Genomic DNA, 26,442 nt, shown 5'->3' on the forward strand with positions numbered 1-26,442 from the left:
GTTGCCCATTCCCTTAAAGGCCCTTTTACACAGGCCGATTCCTAGAAATGCTTATTCAGCTAATAATCTGTGATAAAGTGCCAGAGATCAGCCAACAAGCGAGTAAACGATCGCTTGTCGGCTGATCGCAATTTTTGACATGTGGTAAAATCAATTGCTATAAGACGAACATCTCCCTGTGCACGTGTGGTCAATAGCAAAGTATTTAAATGGCTGCACGAATGATGCGATTAATTGGATCCAAGAGTAATCCATGTCTACCAGCAATGTCTCTAAGTCACGGTAATTTTTTTTACTACTTTGTAAAGTTTGGCTTTGTATATGTATTGTAAAGTGTTGCAGACTATGTCGGCACCCATCTGTGGGGGTTTCTTATATAAAGTTGACCATTTAACTCTCATGATACTATTAATGGATAAATAAATACAGTGGTCCCTCAACATACAATATTGATTCCACGACGACCCCTGTAATATACTATACATTGAATCACTATAAGAAAGCCAAACAGTGCATGCATTTCAGTAATACTGGTGTTTTACCAGTAAAATGGCCACTTTCATTGGTCGAGTATCTAGTTTTTTACATATTCCACAGATCTGGACTGTCTGTAGCATTGTATGTTGATTCTGGTCTCAAGTTACGATGGTCCAGAAAGGACCATTGTAAGTTGAGGGATCACTGTATTATTTTTGCTATCATTATGATATCAGTGTAGTACGTATAGAAATCCTCACCTCTCCAGTTAACAGGTATATAATCTCCAGAGTTAGATTTAATATCAACCCGGTGTTATTTCTTCTTTCTTCGACCATTCGTGGTGAATTGGTCTGATGATCCTTATGATATTTCATCTTAAGCCACAACCTGTCAGAAATACAGGAAAAAAACTAAATGACAAACTGAAAGTTATACACAACCTAGGCTTCTAAAAAGGCAGGCTTTCCTATTACTTGAGGACAAAGCCATTTGATGGAGATGAGTAGAATAGTGAAAAGAAAAAATGTACAGTACATGTAGAGAATTTGACTCTTCCCTCTTCATTTACAAAGTTCACATAGTATTGTTATATCTTCATTCTTCATAGATCGGACAATTGCGCACGCAACACTATATGTTTTGTTATTTTTACATTTTATTTGTTATTATTATTATTATTATTATTATTATTATTATTACTACTACTACTTTTATTTGTAAATTGGGGAAGGGGGGCAAATTAAATTTTATTGGGGGAGGGACCATTAGACGCAATCATTAGATTGCTAACACTAGTCAATGCAAAAGTCGCAATTAGACAGTGAAAGGAGCTAAGCTCCTGTCACTGACACTTAAATGCTGCGTTCGACGGCGGTCGCTACTGCCTGTCAATAATGGTGAGGACCCGGCTACTAATAGCAGACAGTCTTCACATCTATGAAGTAAGCTCAGCTCCTGAGCTTGTCTCATTGGGTTAGTGGACTTAATGGTGTACTAGTATGTCATGAGAATCTCACCTGCAAACCACGTTCCAAGCAGCTGGTGCCTTTCCTATTTCTGTCTGTGCTTCCATAATGTAGAAAAATGCTTTCATTTTATATTAAAGAGTCAGAGGCTTTCCTAAGCCTCTGAAGAGCAGCAAGCTGTAACACCTCTCTACTCCCATACGTGAGCCTGCTTGGGACTCAGGTGTCAAGCCTTCAGGCAGGCATCCATCAAGCAGGGAGGGGGAGAGAGGAGATATCCCAGCTTGTAGCAGATCAGGAGCTTGGAAAAGCCTTTTTGTGGCAGAGAATAAAAACACTTTTCTACATCCTGGAAGCACAGCCGGATATATGAAGGATACCAGGTGTCTCCTGGTCCTAGGAGCCATCTAACAGTGTCAGCACTTTGGAACCTGAATTATAGCTCATAGATTCCCTTTAATAGGGTTGGCCAATGTAAAATAGTTCAGTGTACAGTTTTAATACATGTACTGTACTTACTGACAGCAGCTCTCTGTGTACCTTATAGTGCTAAAATCAGTCTCTGCTCCTCCAAGCTGTGCTGTCCTGCATTGTGGTGATTCTGTCCATAATATGGCTGAGCATAGAGGAGCATGTGACCATGCCCCACCCTCAGCCTGTATATACCTATGGAAGACATAGGCTCCTCCATGCTGGTCATCTTATGGACAGTCCCACCAAAGAACAGGACGAAACATCTTGGAAAAGGGGAAGTCTAATTTTAGCTGTACTTATTACTGAACATTTAAAGGGAACTAATAAGCACAGTTGTGCCGATTGGGCTCCCAGAACAGCTGCACGCACCTCACAGCCGGCTCTCCAATGGTGGCGGGAGTTCTTGGCTCTGTTGTCTTCATGTGCGGTATAATACTTTTTATTCCTGGGCGAGGCAGAGGCGTGAACTAGCGGCCACTAAAGGGCCTCCTTGCCTGTTAATCACCCCACAGAGCGACTACTCACAGCCCAGATGACTAGTTTACGGCTGCCCCGCGCACAGGATTTAAAAGTATCTAACCGGACATGAAGACTACGGAGCCCAGAACCCCCGACACCATTGGAGACCCGGCTGCAAGTTGAACGCAGCTGTTCTGGGAGCCAAATGAACACAAATGTGCTAGTTGGTTCCCTTTAACCCTTAGAGGACCGAGCCAATTTAAATTTTGGCGATTTAGTTTTTTTTCTCCTTGTGCTTAAAAGGCCATAGCAGTTGCATTTTTTCACCTAGAAACCCACATGAGCCCTTATTTTTTGCGACACTAATTGTACTTTGCAATGACAGGCTGAATTTGTTCATAAAGTACACTGCAAAAGCAGGATAAAATTAAATGTGTGGTGAGATTGAAAAAAAAAAAACGGAAGGTTTTTGTTTTTACGCCGTTCGCCCTGGTGTAAAACTGACTTGTTATATATGTTTCTCAAGTCGTTACGTTTTACAACGATATGTAACATGTATAACTTTGAATTTTTTACAAGCCATCAGATACAATAAAACCATTGTTAACAAATATATGTTCCTTAAAATCGTTCTATTCCCAAGCTTATAGCGCTTTTATCCTTTGGTCTATGGGGCTGTGTGAGGAGTCATTTTTTGCGCCATGATGTGTTCTTTCTATCGGTACCTTGATTGCACATATGCGAGTTTTTGAACACTTTTTATTACAATTTTCTGTATTGATGCGACCAAAAATGCACAATTTTGCACTTTGGGAATTTTTTGCGCTTACGCCGTTTACCGTGCGAGATCAGGAATATGAGAAATTTATATTTTGGCCAACTACGCACGTGGCGATACCAAACATGTTTGTTTATTTATTTTTATTTATAACATGGGAAAAGGGGGGTGATTCAAACTTTTAATAGGGGGGAGGGGTCTTTTTTTTTTTTTTTTTTTTTTTTATTAATAATAACAATTTTTTTTTTTTTTAAACTTATACCAGAAGCCCCCTGGGGGACTTCTAGTATAAGTACACTGATCTCTCATTGAGATCTATGCAGTATAGTTATACTGCATAGATCAATGAGATCAGCACTCGATTGCTTTCGCTGCTGCAGCCGAAAACAACCGAGTGCTGAGCCAGTACGGCACAGACCCCGGCCAGGTAAGGACACGGGGATCGCCTCTTTGCGATCGCGTCGCAGGGGGCGCCATCCCCCCAATAGACACCAGGGATGAGGCTGCAAGAGGTGATCAGATGCAGCTGTTAACTTTGCCAGCAGCATCTATTTACTTAATTAGCGGGCACGGCGATCGGACCGTCCCCTGCTAATAACAGCGGTCCTGGGCTACAAACGGCACCTGGGACCGTGGCGGTTCACCCCTAGGCGGCCCAGGACGTACGGGAGCGGCCAGGGTCATCTAGGGGTTAAAAAATTTACTATAAAAAGGTTCCTGCTCTGCCCTTTTGATTGCAGGGGGTCGCAGTACTATTGAGCCTAAAATGTGTGATTTTTCTACAAAGTATTCATCTATTTTTCACCCAGCCAAATAGGACTTATTTAACAAACGTTTCATAAATTTGTGAATAAAATATTCTCAGAACATTAAAAAAAAATTGTGCAAACATATTCACCTGGTACTAACAAGATGTAAGCATGCACCACTCTGTGAATTCTTTAAAAAATAGCAAATTATAAATTGGGGGCAAATAACTGATTATGCAAATTTTTGGGTCAATACTTGAAACAGGCAGATTAAACAAAAAGTTGCATCTAAAAAATATTCACCTGTTCAATACTGGTTCACCAATAGAACCTAGACAATTAAAATGGGAGAAAATCCAATTATTCACCTAAAAATAGGTACAAAGCCTTTGATAAATGTCCCCTATTGTGTAAGTAGACCCTTTGATTTCAGCAGGATGGATTTACTACGCACGAAGACCTCACGACTCCTGTGACAGCAGGATTGGTTTTGTTGGATTTTAGCTGCCCAATAGGACATAACAAACATGACACTAGAATCCACTCTCTCTCAAGTATAGTAGTCACAAAAAGACATCCTGTATTATACATCACACAGCCAGGACACCAGAGTCTGCTCCTCCTGTATTATACATCACACAGCCAGGACACCAGAGTCTGCTCCTCCTGTATTATACATCACACAGCCAGGACACCAGAGTCTGCTCCTCCTGTATTATACATCACACAGCCAGGACACCAGAGTCTGCTCCTCCTGTATTATACATCACACAGCCAGGACACCAGAGTCTGCTCCTCCTGTATTATACATCACACAGCCAGGATACCAGAGTCTGCTCCTTCTCTATTATACATCACACAGCCAGGACACCAGAGTCTGCTCCTCCTGTATTATACATCACACAGCCAGGACACCAGAGTCTGCTCCTCCTGTATTATACATCACACAGCCAGGCCACCAGAGTCTGCTCCTCCTCTATTATACATCACACAGCCAGGACACCAGAGTCTGCTCCTCCTGTATTATACATCACACAGCCAGGACACCAGAGTCTGCTCCTCCTGTATTATACATCACACAGGACACCAGAGCCTGCTCCTCCTGTATTATACATCACACAGGACACCAGAGTCTGCTCCTCCTGTATTATACATCACACAGGACACCAGAGTCTGCTCCTCCTGTATTATGCATCACACAGGACACCAGAGTCTGCTCCTCCTGTATTATAAGTCACACAGCCAGGACACCAGAGTCTGCTCCTCCTGTATTATACATCACACAGGACATCAGAGTCTGCTCCTCCTGTATTATAAGTCACACAGCCAGGACACCAGAGTCTGCTCCTCCTGTATTATACATCACACAGGACACCAGAGTCTGCTCCTTCTGTATTATACATCACACAGGACACCAGAGTCTGCTCCTTCTGTATTATACATCACACAGTCAGGACACCAGAGTCTGCTCCTTCTGTATTATACATCACACAGTCAGGACACCAGAGTCTGCTCCTTCTGTATTATACATCACACAGCCAGGACACCAGAGTCTACTCCTCCTGTATTATACATCACATAGCCAGGACACCAGAGTCTACTCCTCCTGTATTATACATCACATAGGACACCAGAGTCTGCTCCTCCTGTATTATACATCACACAGGACATCAGAGTCTGCTCCTCCTGTATTATACATCACACAGGACACCAGAGTCTGCTCCTCCTGTATTATACATCACACAGGACACCAGAGTCTGCTCCTCCTGTATTATACATCACACAGCCAGGACACCAGAGTCTGCTCCTCCTGTATTATAAATCACACAGCCAGAACACCAGAGTCTGCTCCTCCTGTATTATACATCACACAGGAAACCAAAGTCTGCTCCGCCTGTATTAGTTATTTAGATAGGACACCAGAGTCTGCTCCTCCTGTATTAGTTATTTAGATAGGACACCACTCTTTTTCCGATGCTCTAATGACAAGACGTATATATGTGACCGCATGCTGCTTCTCCTGTATGTGCAGTTACGGGTGTAATACATTACCCACTGCCAGTCTCATCAATGTCTCCTTTGTGCCGGTGCTATTGCTCCGCCCCTTCTGACCTCTGACCTGGATGTTCTGACACTTCAGTTCCTATTTGCGCACTCAGTCCAGTAATCCCTTGAATTCTGGATGTGGATGCGTGACCACGCCCCTTGCCCGCATTGGTCAGATCTTTAAAGAACAGCTGCCATTTTCTTGTGGTTTCATATTACCCAGAAGACACAGGGAAATGTAGATTACCTCTGATACTACAGGGTGTACACGTGACTACAGAGTATGAGACAGCTCCTCACCTCTGATAATACAATGTCTACATGTGATTGCAGAGTATGAGACAGCTCCTCACCTCTGATACTACAGGGTTTATATGTGACTCCAGAGTATGAGACAGCTCCTCACCTCTGATACTACAGGGTTTATATGTGACTCCAGAGTATGAGACAGCTCCTCACCTCTGATACTACAGGGTTTATATGTGACTCCAGAGTATGAGACAGCTCCTCACCTCTGATACTACAATGTCTACATGTGATTGCAGAGTATGAGACAGCTCCTCACCTCTGATACTGCAGGGTTTATATTTGACTCCAGAGTATGAGACAGCTCCTCACCTCTGATACTACAGGGTTTATATGTGACTCCAGAGTATGAGACAGCTCCTCACCTCTGATACTACAGGGTGTATATATGACTGCAGAGTATGAGACAGCTCCTCACCTCTGATACTACAGGCCACGGTCTATATGTGACTGCAGAGTATGAGACAGCTCCTCACCTCTGATACTACAGGGTGTATATATGACTGCAGAGTATGAGACAGGTCCTCACCTCTGATACTACAGGGTCTATATGTGACTGCAGAGTATGAGACAGCTCCTCACCTCTAATACTGTAGGGTTTATGTGACTGCACAGTATGAGACAGCTCCTCATCTCTGATACTACAGGGTCTATATGTGACTGCAGAGTATGAGACAGCTCCTCACCTCTAATACTACAGGGTGTATATATGACTGCAGAGTATGAGACAGCTCCTCACCTCTGATACTACAGGGTTTATATGTGAATGCAGAGTTTGAGACAGCTCCTCACCTCTGATACTGCAGGGTGTATATATGACTGCAGAGTATGAGACAGCTCCTCACCTCTGATACTACAGGGTGTATATATGACTGCAGAGTATGAGACAGCTCCTCACCTCTGATACTACAATGTCTACATGTGACTGCAGAGTATGAGACAGCTCCTCACCTCTGATGCTGCAGGGTCTATATGTGACTGCAGAGTATGAGACAGCTCCTCACCTCTGATACTACAGGGTGTATATATGACTGCAGAGTATGAGACAGCTCCTCACCTCTGATACTGCAGGGTGTATATATGACTGCAGAGTATGAGACAGCTCCTCACCTCTGATACTGCAGGGTCTATATGTGACTGCAGAGTATGAGACAGCTCCTCACCTCTGATACTACAGGGTCTATATATGACTGCAGAGTATATGACAGCTCCTCACCTCTGATACTGCAGGGTGTATATGTGACTGCAGAGTATGAGACAGCTCCTCACCTCTGATACTACAGGGTCTATATGTGACTGCAGAGTATGAGACAGCTCCTCACCTCTGATACTACAGGGTCTATATATGACTGCAGAGTATATGACAGCTCCTCACCTCTGATACTGCAGGGTGTATATGTGACTGCAGAGTATGAGACAGCTCCTCACCTCTGATACTACAGGGTCTATATGTGACTGCAGAGTATGAGACAGCTCCTCACCTCTGATACTACAGGGTCTATATATGACTGCAGAGTATATGACAGCTCCTCACCTCTGATACTGCAGGGTGTATATGTGACTGCAGAGTATGAGACAGCTCCTCACCTCTGATACTACAGGGTGTATATATGACTGCAGAGTATGAGACAGCTCCTCACCTCTGATACTACAGGCCACGGTCTATATGTGACTGCAGAGTATGAGACAGCTCCTCACCTCTGATACTACAGGGTGTATATATGACTGCAGAGTATGAGACAGGTCCTCACCTCTGATACTACAGGGTCTATATGTGACTGCAGAGTATGAGACAGCTCCTCACCTCTAATACTGTAGGGTTTATGTGACTGCACAGTATGAGACAGCTCCTCATCTCTGATACTACAGGGTCTATATGTGACTGCAGAGTATGAGACAGCTCCTCACCTCTAATACTACAGGGTGTATATATGACTGCAGAGTATGAGACAGCTCCTCACCTCTGATACTACAGGGTTTATATGTGAATGCAGAGTTTGAGACAGCTCCTCACCTCTGATACTGCAGGGTGTATATATGACTGCAGAGTATGAGACAGCTCCTCACCTCTGATACTACAGGGTGTATATATGACTGCAGAGTATGAGACAGCTCCTCACCTCTGATACTACAATGTCTACATGTGACTGCAGAGTATGAGACAGCTCCTCACCTCTGATGCTGCAGGGTCTATATGTGACTGCAGAGTATGAGACAGCTCCTCACCTCTGATACTACAGGGTGTATATATGACTGCAGAGTATGAGACAGCTCCTCACCTCTGATACTGCAGGGTGTATATATGACTGCAGAGTATGAGACAGCTCCTCACCTCTGATACTGCAGGGTCTATATGTGACTGCAGAGTATGAGACAGCTCCTCACCTCTGATACTACAGGGTCTATATATGACTGCAGAGTATATGACAGCTCCTCACCTCTGATACTGCAGGGTGTATATGTGACTGCAGAGTATGAGACAGCTCCTCACCTCTGATACTACAGGGTCTATATGTGACTGCAGAGTATGAGACAGCTCCTCACCTCTGATACTACAGGGTCTATATATGACTGCAGAGTATATGACAGCTCCTCACCTCTGATACTGCAGGGTGTATATGTGACTGCAGAGTATGAGACAGCTCCTCACCTCTGATACTACAGGGTCTATATGTGACTGCAGAGTATGAGACAGCTCCTCACCTCTGATACTAAAGGGTTTATATGTGACTGCAGAGTATGAGACAGCTCCTCACCTCTGATACTGCAGGGTGTATATATGACTGCAGAGTACGAGACAGCTCCTCACCTCTGATACTACAGGGTTTATATGTGAACGCAGAGTACGAGACAGCTCCTCACCTCTGATACTACAATGTCTACATGTGACTGCAGAGTATGAGACAGCTTCTCACCTCTGATACTGCAGGGTGTATATGTGACTGCAGAGTATGAGAGAGCTCCTCACCTCTGATACTGCAGGGTGTATATATGACTGCAGAGTATATGACAGCTCCTCACCTCTGATACTGCAGGGTGTATATATGACTGCAGAGTATGAGACAGCTCCTCACCTCTGATACTACAGGGTTTATATGTGACTGCAGAGTATGAGACAGCTCCTCACCTCTGATACTACAGGGTTTATATGTGACTGCAGAGTATGAGACAGCTCCTCACCTCTGATACTACAGGGTGTATATATGACTGCAGAGTATGAGACAGCTCCTCACCTCTGATACTACAGGGTGTATATATGACTGCAGAGTATGAGACAGCTCCTCAACTCTGATACTACAGGGTTTATATGTGACTGCAGAGTATGAGACAGCTCCTCACCTCTAATACTACAGGGTGTATATATGACTGCAGAGTATGAGACAGCTCCTCACCTCTGATACTACAGAGTGTATATGTGACTGCAGAGTATGAGACAGCTCCTCACCTCTGATACTGCAGGGTGTATATGTGACTGCAGAGTATGAGACAGCTCCTCACCTCTGATACTGCAGGGTGTATATGTGACTGCAGAGTATGAGACAGCTCCTCACCTCTGATACTGCAGGGTGTATATGTGACTGCAGAGTATGAGACAGCTCCTCACCTCTGATACTGCAGGGTGTATATGTGACTGCAGAGTATGAGACAGTTCCTCACCTCTGATACTGCAGGGTGTATATGTGACTGCAGAGTATGAGAGAGCTCCTCACCTCTGATACTGCAGGATGTATATATGACTGCAGAGTATATGACAGCTCCTCACCTCTGATACTGCAGGGTGTATATGTGATTGCAGAGTATGAGACAGCTCCTCACCTCTGATACTACAGGGTCTATATGTGACTGCAGAGTATGAGACAGCTCTTCACCTCAGATACTACAGTGATTGACAGCTGGAAGCTGAGCCATGATGGACAATTAGGGCGGGTTCACACTACGGAATTCTCGCGGACAATGTCCACGGAATTCCGTCAGCTGTCTGTCCGCACATCTAGGCGCCTTTCAGCCGGCCCCATAGACACCATTCTATGGGCCGGCGTATTCCGCTATACGCTGAAAGAAGTGTCATGTCACTCCTTTTAGCGAATCGCGGAATACGCCGGCCCATAGAATGGTGTCTATGGAGCCGGCGGAATAGCGCGTGCCCGTGCGGGCGGACAGCTGACGGAATTCCGCGGACATTGTCCGCGAGAATTCCGTAGTGTGAACCCGCCCTTAAGCAGGAATAGGGATGGGAGGGGGAGTGAGAAGGGATTCCGACTTGCAGCACTTCAGGAGCTTGGGAAAGCCTAGGTGACACCTTGCAGAGGAAAATAAAAGCATTTTTCTAAATTATGGAAGCATAGATAGATACTGCATGTATCACCTTGACCTAACAACTAGAGATGAGTGAATCTACAGGGGCTTTGAAGTCTGCTCCACGTCACTCCTTCCCGGGTGCTGAGAAAAGCTGGATCAGTCCTGAGAAACTTCTCCCAGTTTCCCAAGACTGAATCCATATTTTGCCAACACCCGAGGAGGAGCGTCAAGGAATGAAGCAGATTTCAAAGCCCCGCAGTCTGATGAGCAGAATCCCTGTAGCAACAAAGCGCTTTGCTTGGTTCCTACTATAGATTTGCTCCTCTCTACTAACAGTTATCTAAGTGTCAGCAGCTTACAGGTTTGCTGGTTTAAAACTAAGGCTTCTTGTTCTGTATTTGATAAGGGGCTGCTGGAAAATGATCTGTACAGCATTACGGCGAAAGGAAGACAAAAAAAAAAAAAAATGTATGAAGCTATATATACTGTGGAGCTTGGGTCCCATTCCAAGTCTTTCATTCAAAGTGTGATAGCAGAATCAATTCTTTACTCTAGGCTACAACCTATAATAAATCTGCATCACACTTTTCCCGGCTGCCCCTTACCATCTGTCTCCCTCCCCTTACCTTGTAGATTGTAAGCCCTGGTGGGCAGGGTCCTCTATCCCTATGTACCAGTCTGCCGTTTACCTTATTCATGTAGCATGCTTTAATTTTTTAATGTTCTGTTTGTCACTCCGTATTGCTTGTATAGGACTCTGGAATCAAGGGCGCTTTGAAAACAAATAATGATGATGATGAAGCTATGTACACACGCTGTATAAACGATCGGCCGTTTCACATGATCGGCCGTTGTTTAATGTTACCTATAGCCGGAATTAATGATCATGTTCGTTAATTCCGGCCTTCAGCATGTGTACATAGCCTTCACAGAGCAGAAAGTCTGCCTGACAGGTTTATCCTTGCAGCTTAATGATTTAATGAAGACTATTTATTATTAAAGGGAACCTGTCACCCCCCGTGCCGGGGTTACAGGTTCCCGACCCCCCGTTAGAGACCCCTATACTTACCTCATCCCGCCGGGTCCCGCTTCTGGATTCGGTCGGGTCCCGGAGATCTCAGCCGCTGCAGCCCGGTGCGCGCGCTGAGAGATGAGTCCAACGCTCATAGAGAATGACAGGAGAGTCCAGCGCTCCGTCATTCTCTATGAGCGTTGGACTCATCTGTCAGCGCACGCGCCGGGCTGCAGGGGGTGAGATCTCCGGGACCCGACCGACTCCAGAAGCGGGACCCGGCGGGATCAGGTGAGTATAGGGGTCTCTAACGGGGGTCGGGAACCTGTCACCCCGGCACGGGGGGGTGACAGGTTCCCTTTAAACTAGGTATAACCAGCCTCTTTTTGCATTCAGGAAATCAATAAATAAATAAATGATGCAGATGCGGAAATGTCCATTGCCATTAAAGGGGTAGTTCGGCATTAGAAAATTATTCACTAAATAACACACATTACAAAGTTATACAACTTTGTAATGTATGTTATGTTAGTGAATGGCCCCCCCTTCCCCGTGTCCCCCCAATCCCCGGAAGTGTAGTGCACTATACATACATACCATCTTGGGGACAATGACGTAGTCTTCGTGAGGCCGGCCGGACCGCACTAGCCCTCCTTCATGCCCCCCCCCCCTCTGCCGCAACATCAGCTGCTCAGCCGCGATTGCCTAAGCATAACTAAGCTTAGCCAATCGCGGCTGAGCAGCAGATGACGCGTCCCTTATGCTGCCCCCCCCCCTCTGCTGCGTAACCAATCGGGCTGAGCTTAGTTATGCTCAGCCAATCACGGCTAAGCAGCTGATGACGCAGCAGAGGGGGGCCGGCATTAGGGACGGCTGCAGCGGCTCGGCCGGCCTCCCGAAGATTACATCATTGTCACAAGATGGCGGCCGGGGGTCGACACGAATCAGGTGAGTATAATGCACCACACTTCCAGGTCTAGCGTGGGTGGGGGGGAACACGGGAAAGGGGGCCATTCACATACATAACAAAGTTGTATAACTTTGTAATGTGTGTTATTTTGTGAATAATTGCTTAGCGCCGCACTACCCCTTTAACACCTTCCAGACCCATGACATGTATGTACGTCACGGGTCGGGTGAGGGAGTATAGTGGGGGCTATCCATTGCTGACACCCATTGCTAATTGCCGACAGAGTTCACTTTAATGCTGGTCATTTAAAAGTGTACTACAGGAGGGAAAAATGTGTTTTCAAATTAACTGGTGTCCAAAAGTTATACAGATTTGTAACGCTACGTTTACACAATATCGATCGCATTTGAGCGATAATCGTTCCGTGTAAACACAGCAAACGATCAAGTGACGAGCGGGAGATCGTTCATTTTGATCTTTCAACAGGTTCTAAAATCTTCGTTCGCTAAAAATTCGCAGATCGCTTCGTGTAAACAGTCTTTCAAAGATTCACCCTATGTGAAAGATTGGCTTAAGTGATCTTAAAAACGATCGCAATAACGCTGATCGTTATTGTTATAAAAACAGAATTGTTGCTTCAAAATCGTTAAACAATTAATTGGGCAAATTATGGCTTCCTGTAAAGGTATATCTGAAAGACTTTTATTCTAAGTCTCACCCTAACAACAGGAACTGTCCAGAGCAGTAGCAAATCCTCTAAGAAACCTTATCTGTCACAGACAGAGATGTCAGCAGAGAGCAGAGTGTCTGACTTAAAAAGAAAACACCACTTCCTGTAGGACATACAGCAGCTGATAAATACTAAAAGTCTTTCAATTTCTAAATACAACTTTTTTAGGGTAACTTCACACGTACTGGATCCGCAGCGGATTGCATGCTGCGAGTTTGCAGCCAAATCCGCTGCGGATCCTGGTAGTGTTATGTTGAATGGGTCACATACCCGCAGCGGAATTTTCATTCCGCTGCCAGTATGTGACCCGGCCCCCTTAACCCCCCGCTGCCAACAGCATACATTACCTGCTCGGCGCTGCGGCTGTGTGAGGCTCCCTCTGCCGCGTCATCGGCTGCTCAGCCGCGATTGGCTGAGCATAACTGTGCTCAGCCAATCGCGGCTGAGCAGCCGATGACGGGGCCGCGTCATCAGCTGCTCAGCCGCGATTGGCTGAGCCAAACTGTGCTCAGCCAATCGCGGCTGAGCATCTGATGACGCTGAAGAGGGCGGCCGGCACTCAGGACGCTCGGAGGGATTCGGCCGGGCCGTCCAAAGACGACATCGCAGACTGAAGATCGGAGATGAGTCGGCACGTGACAGGTATGTATAGCGCACCACACTTCCGGGTACATGGGTGGGGGTGGTGGGACACTGGGAAGGGGGCCATTCACAGACATAACTTACATTACAAAGTTGTATAACTTTGTAATGTGCGTTATTCTGTGAATAATTGTTTACCGCCGCACTACCCCTTTAACTTCCTGACATAACATAGGACTTATATGGTGCGTTTACACAGACAGATTTATCTGACAGATTCTGGAAGCCAAAACCAGGAATGGATTTGAGAAGAGAAGAAATCTCAGTCTTTCCCTTATTACCTGTTCTCTGTTTATAATCTGTTCCTGGTTTTGCTTCAAAAATATGTCAGATAAATCTCTGTGTGAACGCACCATATGGGTCCATTTACACAGAAAGATTATCTGACAGATTATCTGCCAAAGATTTGAAGCCAAAGCCAGGATTGGATTTGAAAAGAGGAGAAATCTCAGGCTTTCCTTTATGACCTGATCTCTGCTTATAGTCTGCTACTGGTTTTGGCTTCAAATCTTTGGCAGATAATCTGTCAAATAATCTTTTTGTGTAAATGGACCCTTAGATATAGGACACACCCTCCAAAACTAAACCATCAACTCTGTGTATGAACAAAAGGGTTCTCTCATAAGCATGTATGTTACAATATTTATTTTACAAATAGTCACTTCATAAATGGTTGCGACTTCTCTGATGTATTACAAGATTTGATTTCTTTGTAAAACATTTCCCACATTGTGAACATGAAAATGGCTTCTCACCCGTGTGAATTCTGAGATGTTCAAGAAGCCTGGACTTGTTTGTAAAACCTTTTCCGCACTCAGGACATGGATATGGCTTCTCCCCTGTGTGAGTTCTCCGATGCTCCACCAGATGAGATTTGTTCTTGAAACATTTACCACAATCTGAACATGGAAATGGCTTCTCTCCTGTGTGAACGCGAAGATGACCAAGAAGGTTGGACTTCTGGGCAAAACTCTTTCCACAATGAGGACACACAAATGGCTTCTCGCCCGTGTGAACTCGCTGATGTTCTAGAAGATTTGACTTCTTGGCAAATCCTTTCCCACACTGAGGACATAGAAATGGCTTCTCTCCTGTGTGAGTCTTCAGGTGATTGACAAGGTTAGATCTCTGTCCAAAACATCGACCACATTCAAGGCATACATGGTCATGTTTTCCCAGCATAAAGTCATTATGAGAATCTAAATTTGAGTATATTGTACTTTTCATGTGGGTGGAACTCTGTGAAACTATGTGAGCTGTGTTAGTGGAAAAACCTCTGTGAGTTGTGGGGTCATATGAACAATCTAAGCCACGAAGGGCTGGGTGTATACTTGGAGTTTCAGAGTTTGTTGCTGAAAGATTTTTTACCGTGTCTTCTTCATCTTCTGAATGTAGTCCAAGACACTGATCTAAAGTTTTGCTTGTTTGCCCATCATCTGGAAACAAATTAAATATACATTTTTAGAGTAAGCTGTAAGTAAACAGAAACATAGTATTTCATGGTGGCTATTCAGATGTAATAGCTCTCCAGTTTGGATTATAGACATGGGTTCTCAACTGGACCAAAAGATTGGGTTTTTCTGAGGAGCAGGCCTTATTAGTTTTTCATCCCTGACGCTCGATTCCACCCTCAGTACGTCTCACAGCTGAATGAGCTCTGTATTTTTGCTTCTCCAACTCGGATCACAGATGGCTCCAAGGACAATTTACAAGCCCTGCAGCCATCTGTGATCAGAGGGAGACACAAAAGCTGGCTGAACTTACTCACTAGCCAAAGTGCGCTCCCCAAGTCCCGGCCACTGAGTGAAGTCACAGCCTGACCATCACTCATAGAACAGAATGTGGTGCTTGGTAACCTAGGCAACAAGTTGTGAACTATAGGGACAGAGAACCAGGCACTACTTCAAAAGTAAGCAATTTTGCTAACAAAAGGCATTTGCAAAATTGCTTACATTTACATTATCTATCTAATAAAAAAATCTTTAGGAGGTGAAAATACCCCTTTAAAAGGGGAACTCCTCATAAGGAAAACTTTTTTTCTATTAAAAGTTATATAGATGTGTCTATATAATGTATTACCATATCTGTGCGGTTCTGGTTACTGGTAGCTGATTGAAATCCAGGAAGTGAAGAAAAATGGCCTCTGTGCCAATCCACATTGTCTCCTGCTCCTTCTGCTATCCCCCCCAGGAGACAAATATTCCATGCCTCTGTCTCACATTGTGTGTGTTTGCTGAGGACAGGCTGATGATGCAGACAGGGGGCAGTGATGTCACAGGAGGCTTGGCTGGTTCCCCCAATCCCCTGAGTGATCCACCATCTCTGACCAGCCAGCAGGTGCTGCAACTTCATGGATTGTGCAGAAGTGTGCAGTGAAATTAGGGCTGTGTTCCCGCATGTTGGAGTTCCATTGCAGTACTGCAGCGTATTAAAAAAGATTATGCAGTAACACAATTAAATTATGCTAAAAGGCAGAGAGTATTGCACTGCCGATCCCACCTGAAGAAAAAACAAGGCATAAAAAGTATATCCCATGTAAGATAATATCGAATAAAGTCCTAATTGTGGGCCTGAACCTCAAAGATAAAAGATGCTCAATCATAATACATGCATGGAGATGAAAAGAATTAAAAAAAAAAAAATTAAATTCAAAAAGTTCTTTACTTACTTCCAAGATCTGCGTTACAGGTAGAGAATACAGTGTCGTGTGTGGGTGGGACTACAATGAAATGATAAAGTACTGCAAATAATTCAGTAACACAATGAAACTGCAATGTGTGAACACAGCCTAGATGTTCTGCAACAGCTTTGGGTGGGGAATGGGCAGGGTGGAGGACTGTGCTGGACTTCTGAGGGAAAGCAATGCATTCTGGAACCTGTAGTACTGTGTACAACTGCTCAACCAGGAAGACACAATACAGAACAAACCCCCCCAAAATAATAGGTAATAGGTAAGTAATGCCATTTTTTACCTCGACCTGGAGTTCCCCTTTAACTATATTTTTAAATTTGTGTACTTTTTATTTTTTAAAGAGGTCCAACATGGCAATTTTTCTTAAACTGAAAGGGTTACAAAAATAAAAAAACAAAACATATGTACTTGCCCCAATCCCTGACAGCAGCCTTTCGGACAGCTTTGGGAGAATTGAGTCTTGAGTTGAAGATGTGCGTCATCACCGTGTTCATTGCCTATGGAGCTGCTAAAGTTGGGAGTATTACAACTCGAAAAAGCCTACTCTTGCACTTGCAATGATCTGTGAGATGGGAGTCCTTCCTGATATGCACAAGCTCAGAAGTACTATCGGCTTCCCCCACCCCCTGCTGACTGACAGCTCCTCTCTAGGCACAGTAATGGCTGTATGTACAGTATGTAAATTCACATAAGGTATTTTGTTCTAATTTTAAGTCAAAACCATAGGCAAGAGCATAACCATAAAAAGATTTGTACCTTTTTCTGTGATTTGGACTTACCTAAAAATGAGGACCAAACACTAACCAACCAAAATACTACATGACAGGCACATAATACCAGCATGACATTACATTATGCTAAGGGTAGTGACATATTCCCTCAAATGCTTACACTTACAGATAAAACAATGATAGGGAGCAGTAGTGGATTATAATAGGGGCGTTTCGGGCAGCAGCCCAGGGCCCTGAGTTCCTGGGGGGCCCATGACCACCCAAAAAGACTTATACTTTCAGTGGTGTACTGTCTCCTGGCTACACTTCCGCCATGATTTGCAAAAAAAAATCACAGTTTTTTTTTTATGGCAATTTTGCACAAATCAGGACATCATGACATTATCTATCCTGTACTATGAACGCCAGGCTAGTGCCGCCATAGTTACAGTGGGGTGGGGGGGGCCCAGGCTTGGTGAACAGCCCGGGGCCTATGGTAAAGTTAATCCGCCCCTGATAGGGAGGGTATAATGTCTGGGTAAAGGGGAAGTCCAGGCAGGGATATTTTTTTTCAAACTTGTCGAGGAGGGGTGGGTAAAAAAAAAGTGCACTTACCTCCCTTGCTCTAGAGCTGGTGCCAGATGTATGTCACTCCGAGACGGGACTCCGCTATGGCCGCCGAATGGCTGAGCTGCCTGGAGACATCACGTCTCGTGCGGCAGCGCAGACCAGGAAGCGGCCGCGGGACGGGAGTACGGGACCCGGCGCTGGAACCGGGGATGTAAGTGGGCTCCGGCATCCATAACCACCCCCTCCCCAGCCATATCTAAAAAATACGGCCGGGCCGGAGTACCCCTTTACGAATCAGTTAGGAGTCAGGTGGAGGAGATTTATACTGCGCTCACCACTCATAATAAAGTGTATTAAAGGGGTGAGGCCATGGCAGCCTGCCAGTTTTACTATGATTTACACAAGCGACCTAGCAAAAATAAGTGGCAATTTATGCCAACTCAGACCTGGCATGAATTTTTTCTGTGTGGAGCGGGAGCAGAGTAAGCCAGCACTCCTTACTAGATCTGCCAATTAAGTCAGTGGGGTGGAGTTTACCGAGACCTGCGTGAGATACATGAGATATGGGATAGAACACAGAGGTCAAAACCAGAGTGGGAGGAAGACATCAGTGTGGTATTAGGAAACACAATTATCATGCTATGGTAGGTGTAGGTACATCACCACCATCTAGTGGTCACTGGTAGTATGACAACCTAAAATGCCCATAATCAATTTGTGATTAAGACCAGTACAAATTTTAATAAATAAAGTAACCTGAACTAAAGAGGGGAACTGTATGTAACCCCTACGACAGTGGGTCAGAGAAAATCACAGTAGGGCTTATAGGAAACTAAATGACAAAGTTAGATGAACAAGATTAGTCCATGTGCAGCCATACAATTAAAATAACCAGGTGAACACAAAACAAACACTAAAATCTTACCATCCCGTCTGGCACAACAGCCCGACGTACAATTCGCTCACTTCATTAGGACCTAATGGACTCAAGTCATTAAGCACAGATATATATACACACACAAATGCATTCCTAGTATACACCCATAAATTAACTAGTTACACTGACAGCATGTAAACAGCTGAATTTGGCGTGCCAAGATGGCGGAGGTTACCGGAAGAGGAGCAAACAACATGATGGTGACCAATGGGGTTAAAGAGGGGGGAAGAGTGTGACATAAAAACGGCTTCCTGGGTATGTAGGGCCGCCCATGTCTACCATCATGTAATAAGAGTACACGGCATATGCGTCATGGTGTCTAAGCGCTACGGACGCACGCGCATGCGTATACAGGATGTGGGCAACATCATTCCCATAGTGGGATGCGTGTCATAGGGGCGTGGGACGCACCGACGTCATGACGTGCCCAAAACCATGTGTTATGTGTGCCAATCAGAACACGCTATTCCCATAATGGGAGGATCACTTCTCCCATTATGGGAATAGTGTATTCTGATTGGCGCACATAACACGTGGTTTTGGGCACGTCATGACGTTGGTGCTTTTATGAATTGATTACTGAAATAAATTTTTTGTCATATATTTTCTATCTATTTGTGCAATTTCTTTGGTCGTTTTGGATGTTGTTGCACTTTAGGATACTATTGGCAGGGCTTTTGCTGGGGTTGTATGTGACATATGACTAAATTCCTTCCTCAGTTTTATACCTCATGCGAACAAAAAAAAACAGGTATGCTGAAATACTAGATGCCAGATCCCTAATGCAGGGGGGAGGTTGGAAGGTCCTCATAACACAATGCAAGCCTTTTCTATATGAACCTTTAGGCTGGGATTACTGTCCATTACTTACCTAGACTGGAATCTGTAGAAATATCATCTCTATACCTCTGACAATCTTCCTCTTCATCTGTGTCCTCTACTTTAATCTTGATGAAGTCTTCTTCCTAAATAACAGTGTAAACCGATTAAACTTTAGGTTTTTGTTAATCAAGTCTTTTACTATTAAGGATGCTATTAAAGAAGAAGAAGATCAAAACATTAAAAAAATTTATATTAAAAATTACATTTTGCCACAAGTGCACAAAGTGCTTGGGTATATAAAGCACAGGGCAGGACTTTAATAATGTGCAAGGTGTCTACTTTAAAGGTCTATTCACACATACAGATTTCATGCTGCAAGTGCCATGGAATTTAATCAGTATTGAAGCGGATTTCACTGCAAAATTTCCAGCGTAGAATTTGCTGCAATACCGTACATGTGACTGAACCCTTACAAAATACATAGCGAGGTTAGAAGAATTTTTTGTTGTTGTTATAATTGGTTTATTTGTACATGTCAAAAGTATGAAAGTTATCCTGGCTGCTCGAAGTGCAAAATTTACAACCCTTAACGAAAGGGTTAAACATTATCTACTGCTATAAAAACTATAAAATAAAATTCCTAACATATTATATAATAAAAGCCAGTAAATTGTAAGCCCTCACAGGCAGGGTGCTTTCTTCCTATGTGCCAGTCTGTCACTTACTTTATTTATGTTTTCTTGATTTTTATGTTACATTCTGTAAGTTAATCCCTTATCACATGTATAGTGGTCTGGAATCAAGGACGCTTTAAATATAAATAATAATAATAATAATAATAAACAAACATATGTATATACAAAAACCTTTTCTGGCTGTGGCCGAGGAGGAGGTGGATGAGGCCAACAACGTCCACTTACCTCCCCGGTTCCATCGCCGGGTCCCCAATCGCACTGCTCCAGTCCGTGCTGGCCAGCCATTTCCAACCCGCTCTCTTGTTCTCTGATGCGGGCTGGAGCCGTGGCGTTTCAGTCAGTGGCAGAGGCGGGAAGGTCTGCATTCTCCCTTTTAACTGAGGCCTAATTTGCATACGGCTAGTGTTAAGGTCCCTATGCACTTCAGGCTTTCGTCAGCAGAACCAGTGGTGGATTATAATAGGGGCGTTTCGGGCGGCAGCCCGGGGCCCTGAGCTCCTGGGGGGCCCATGACCACCCAAAAAGACTTATACTTTCAGTGGTGTTCTGTCTCCTGGCTACACTTCTGCCATGATTTGCAAAAAAATCACAGTTTTTTATGCCAATTTTGCACAGATCAGGACATCATGACATTATCTATACTGTACTATGAACGCCAGGCTAGTGCTTCCATAGTTACAGTGGGGTGGGGGGCCCAGGCTTGGTGAACAGCCTGGGGCTTAAGGTAAAGTTAATCCGCCCCTGAACAGAACCCACAGGTCACGGTAGATTCGGCCATCAGTCTAGCATGTATGGAGCCCTCCCCATTTACTACCAACAGATTTGTTCAGAGTGACCCTCACTGCGGCTGGAAATTTAAGGGTACAAACCCACTTGCCGGACCCGAATTTGCAGCGAAGCTCGCTGCGGATCCCAGCCCTATTTACTCAATGGCAGACAAACTCGCAGCAGGGACATACATCCTTGTTTGTCTGCCATTGAGTAAACAGGGCTGGGATCCGCAGCGAGTCTCGCTGCAAATTCGCAGTGGGAAACTCGCTGCGGATCCGGCAAGTGGGTTTGTACCCTAAGGGTGAGTCTAGTTTCTTTTTGTCCTTCAACTTGATCTGAAAAAAATGGTTCAATTAATTAAAATATTTACTTTGATTTGTTTAATCTATGCTGCAAAACACAATCTTCAACAATGATGTAATTGGTAAGACAATGCTGGGTGTCTATATTACACTGAGATGTATTTATAATTAGAAAAGTCTTAGGTTTCAATTCCCTATCACTTCCTGTATCTCCTGATTTCATATACAATGACATTATGGCATTTGGTAAGAGCTAATGTTTAGCTACCTGAGGATCATCTGAGACATGGTGTGTTTCCTCTGGACAATCCTGGGAATGCAGAGGACTGGGACACCTCTCCGGTGAATTTTCCCTACAGGTTCCATCTAAAGGAAACATATACAATGTATTCAGTCACCGTGTATATGTGATTACCAGAAGATGGGTATATCTAAGTGACCCTGATGCCCTTTTACCCTGTGATGTAAGAGGCTGGTGTTTCTCCATTATGATGTCCTGGTACAGATCCTTATGTGCTTCTATATACTCCCACTCCTCCATGGAGAAATAGACAGTGACATCCTGACATCTTACAGGAACCTGACACACACAATGATACAATTTATCATCTAGACCGTCCCCTGTCAATACTTTATAATGTCCCAGCATTCCCTGCAGAGCTCACCTCTTCAGTCAGCAGCTCAATGATCTTGTTTGTAAGTTCTAGGATCTTCTGTTCACTATTTCTTTCATGTATCAGCAGACAAGATGTTGGTGGCATAGATGATGTATGGGTCCCGCTCCATCCGCCTGATACATGCGATTCCTGCATGGATTTCCTGTGTTTCCCCGATTTCTTCACAGGTCCATAACTCTAAATTACCAACAGAAAGTACTGTACACACAAAATGTCCTTAAAGGGACTCTGTCACCTCCAACCCACCCTCCTCAAAACCCTTAAATCGTCTGTAAGTAGGATATAAGATGCTGATTCCAAATCTGTAATTTGTTGCTTTCTACTTCTTTGTATTTCACCGTTGTTAGCCTACAAACTGGGCATGTTGACGCATAGAGAGGACTACTTAGCACAACAATATAATGGAGAGGACTACCTATGCTGCGTTTACACGGAACGATTATCGTTCGAATTTTCGCTATAACGATCGCATTTGAGCGATAATCGTTCTGTGTAAACACAGAAAACGATCAAGCGACGAGCGAAAAATCGTTCATTTTGATCTTTCAACATGTTTACAAATCGTCGTTCATCGTTCGCTAAAAATAATTTCTTTTGATTTTTCCAATGATTTATTCGTCTAAACGCTGATCGTTATAAAAACCAAATTGTTACTTCAAAATCGTTAAACGATCGATTGGGCGAATTATCACTTCGTGTAAACGCAGCATTAGACTCCCTCATTTGTGGACTTTTAAAATTGCTCTATTCCCATGCTTATAGTGCTTTTATCCTTTGGTCTATGGGGCTGACTGAGGTGTCATTTTTGCGCATGATGTGTTCTTTTTATCGGTACCTTGATTGGGTATATGCGATTGTTTGATCGCTTTTCATTACAATGTTTCTGGATTTGATGCGACCAAAAATGTGCAATTTTGCAGTTTGGTGGGTCCTTGCGCTTTCGCCGTTTACCGTGTGAAATCAGGAATGGGATAAATTAATAGTCTGCGCGATTACGCATGCGGCGATACCAAACATGTTTATTTTTATTTATAAAATGGGAAAAGGGGGGTGATTCAGACTTTTATTAAGGGAGGGTTTTTTTTTATTAATGAAGACATTTTTTTTTTCACTTATACATTAATTAAAAGTCCCCCTGGGGGACTTCTAATACAACTACACTGATCTCTCATAGAGATCAATGTAGCTGTATACAGGGCCGGCTCCAGCTTTTTGTGGGCCCTTGGGCGACAGAGCCTCGGCGGGCCCCTTTGAGGAGCAAATCATGGAGAGACAGGCGAGGAAAGATTTGCAGCAGAAGAAACATGCGGCTGCTGCATATCTTTCTCCTCCTGTATCTCCTGATCTCTGCAGTAGTCAGGACTCTGGAGGAGTCAGACCCAGTCACAGGATTATATATATATATCATGCTGGTGCTGCTAGCTCTCTAGTATACAGCTCCTTCTGTGTGTGTGTGTGTATATATATATACATACACACAGAGCAGGAGCTGTATACTAGAGAACTAGCAGCACCAGCATTTTATATATATATATATATATATATATATATATATATATATATTTATTTATAATATGAACATGGTGAGACCTCTAGTTCTCCTATATTCAGGTCCTGCAGTGATATACAGTGTGTGTGTGTGTGTGTGTGTGTATATATATATATATATATATATATATATATATATATATATATACACACACACTGTATATCACTGCAGGGCCTGAATATAGGAGAACTAGAGGTCTCACCATGTTCATATTATAAATAAATATATATACACACACACACACACACACACACTGTATATCACTGCAGGGCCTGAATATAGGAGAACTAGAGGTCTCACCATGTTCATATGATAGATAGGAGATAGGGAAATAGATAGATAGATAGATAGATAGATAGATAGATAGATAGATAGGAGATAGATAGATAGATAGATAGATAGGAGATAGATAGGAGATAGATAGATAGGAGATAGATAGGAGATAGATAGGAGATAGGTAGGAGATAGATAGATAGATAGATAGATAGATAGATAGATAGAAGATAGGGAAATAGATAGATAGATAGATAGATAGATAAGAGATAGATAGATAGATAGATAGATAGATACAGATATCTAGTTGTTTTGTGTATAGAGGTCCTGCTGTAATATATATATATATATATATATATATATATATATATATCCTGCTGTAATAGATATAGATTATATTACAGCAGGACCTCTATACACAAAACAAGTAGAAGAACCAGCACATACAGGACACTTAGTTTGCAGAGCCTACCTGCTGCCCTCAGGTCATGTGTCCGATCACATGACCCGTGACATCATCAAAGGTCCTTCAGACTCAAAGGTCCTCTTTCCTACTCGGCTGTAGGGAAGATTTGTGATGGAAGACAGGTGCTCGGGGGCCCCAGTATGGATCGGCGGGCCCCTAACTGTCACATGCGGCCTCTAGGGGCCCAGTCCTCTTTGTTACTACACTTTTTTTTCTTTTTTACGAACAAAAAAAATGTAGTAACAAACGGGAGTGGGCCCCTAGAGGAGCTGGGGGCCCCGGCATTTGCCCTACTTAGCCGGGTGCTGACGCCGGCCCTGGCTGTATAACACAGCACCGATCCATCAGATCGGTGTTCTATTGCTATGGTCTGCTGCAGACCATTGCAATAGAATACCGAGGCGGGATCAGCGTCATTACGACGATGAGGCTTGGTTCGGTAAGACCAAGGGATCCACCCTCCGGGATCCCGCACTAGACGCCAGGGATGGGCTGCAAATAACACTGTTTGACAGCTGCATCTAACAGTGTTATTTAGCGGGAACGGCAACAGCGGACATATGCATATGTTTTCTTATGGGGGGGGTCCCAGGTTCATCTTATATGGGCGATGGTGAACCTCGAAGAAGACAGGAGGTGGTCCTTCAGCCAATCAATGCAGTGAAGAGGGGAGCCGGTGATTTAGAAGACCTGCTACGTGGAGCAGGTAATGTATGCTCGTGTCCGGGGCGGCGGGGGCGATCGTAGCGGCAGCGGGGGAAGGGGCGATTGGAGCAGCGGCGAGGGGGGGGACGATCGGAGCGGCAGCGGCGCACGGGGGGGGGGCGAGATCGGAGCGGCGATCGGAGCGACTGGGTGGCGATCGGGGCGGTGCAGGGGGCTGCGGGGTCCCATTACACAGAAAGATTATCAAAGATTGAAGCCAAAACCAGAAACAGACTACAAACAGAGATCTTGTCATAAAGGAAAGCCTGAGATTTCTCCTCTTTTCAAATCCAAACCTGGCTTTGGCTTCAAATCTTTGGCAGATAATCTGTCAGATAATCTTTCTGTGTAAATGGACCCTAATGCTGGGTTTAAACGGAGCGATAATTCGCCCGATCGTTTGATTAACGACTTCGAAGTAACAATTTTCTTTTATAACAATCAGTGTTTAGACGGAACGATATATCGTACGGAAATTCGTTTTGGCGATCACTTAAGCTTATCTCGCACATAGGTAAAATAGTAGTGAACGACTGTTTACACAAACAATCTGCAAATTTTTAAGTGGGTGGGGCAGGTGTCTCTTCCATTGGTTGACTAGAATCACACATTGATTTTAGCCCTTTTTTGTACCAAAAGAGACAACCAAGAGGCTTTTACTACTAAAATATTTAATTATATGCACGTTTCGCATTTGCTACGCTTCCTCAGCGTAGGGGTGAACGCCATCACACTGCCATGGGTGAGTCATTGCTGTTATATTAGACTTTGTTGTATAGTGAATGGGTGGCCACAATTATGTTGAATCCTAGTTAGGATGCCCTGCTTACACTCCCCCCATATGTATGCAGGTAACAATTGTTGTTGTGACTCACATATTGGCAATGAATGTTATACAGTAAATCTGGTGGTGTGCTCGCAGTACATCATTTTGAATCTCTTGACACATGACATTTTTTATTGTTGTTATTTTAAATGATAATAAGGAAAATTTTTAATAGTAAAAAAAAATAAAAAAAAATATTTTTTTTTCTGAAAAATTACCATGAAATGACAGTTACGCTTTAAGTTTAACGGGTGTTTGGAGGTGACAGAGTCCCTTAAATACCCTGCAACTCTCACCCTAGTCTTTCCAGAATCCCTCACCTCTCCAGTCAGCAGGTGTATAATCTCCAGAGTAAGGTTTAGTATCATCTCAGTGGTATTCTTCTCTTGCTCATCCATCTTCAGTGAATCAGTCTCATAAGCCATAGTGTATTTCATCCTGACCCCAAAAGCTGCAAAATCACGAAAAAAAACTAAACAAAACAAGATTCTGCACGTTCATTCATAAAAACAGGAGGACTCTCTTCAGGTACTGAAGCAGCTTGTATAGTACAGCACTTTGCCCTATCAAATATAACTGAGCACAGGTGGGTCTCTC

The 26,442-nt window shown here is 43.9% G+C and overlaps 1 protein-coding gene across 1 annotated transcript in view; it reads right to left on the minus strand.

Moving 5' to 3' along the window:
• The window catches only part of LOC138798918 (zinc finger protein 665-like), a 41,380-nt gene extending 15,086 nt beyond the window's left edge, over positions 1-26,294 (minus strand). Inside the window, exons 1-10 of the mRNA XM_069979535.1 lie at positions 26,166-26,294; positions 22,015-22,203; positions 21,806-21,929; positions 21,618-21,715; positions 19,631-19,724; positions 14,531-15,286; positions 7,156-7,235; positions 5,958-6,048; positions 4,209-4,236; positions 738-867 (exon numbers count right to left, since the gene is read on the minus strand). Coding sequence (XP_069835636.1) covers positions 738-867; positions 4,209-4,236; positions 5,958-6,048; positions 7,156-7,235; positions 14,531-15,286; positions 19,631-19,724; positions 21,618-21,715; positions 21,806-21,929; positions 22,015-22,203; positions 26,166-26,282 — 1,707 coding nt within the window. The 5' untranslated portion in view covers positions 26,283-26,294. The remainder of the gene's footprint in view (positions 1-737; positions 868-4,208; positions 4,237-5,957; positions 6,049-7,155; positions 7,236-14,530; positions 15,287-19,630; positions 19,725-21,617; positions 21,716-21,805; positions 21,930-22,014; positions 22,204-26,165) is intronic.
• Positions 26,295-26,442: the final 148 nt, after the last annotated feature.

This window comes from Dendropsophus ebraccatus, chromosome 8 (genome assembly GCF_027789765.1).
Source record: "Dendropsophus ebraccatus isolate aDenEbr1 chromosome 8, aDenEbr1.pat, whole genome shotgun sequence".
In the NCBI taxonomy this organism is placed as follows: Eukaryota; Metazoa; Chordata; class Amphibia; order Anura; family Hylidae; genus Dendropsophus; species Dendropsophus ebraccatus.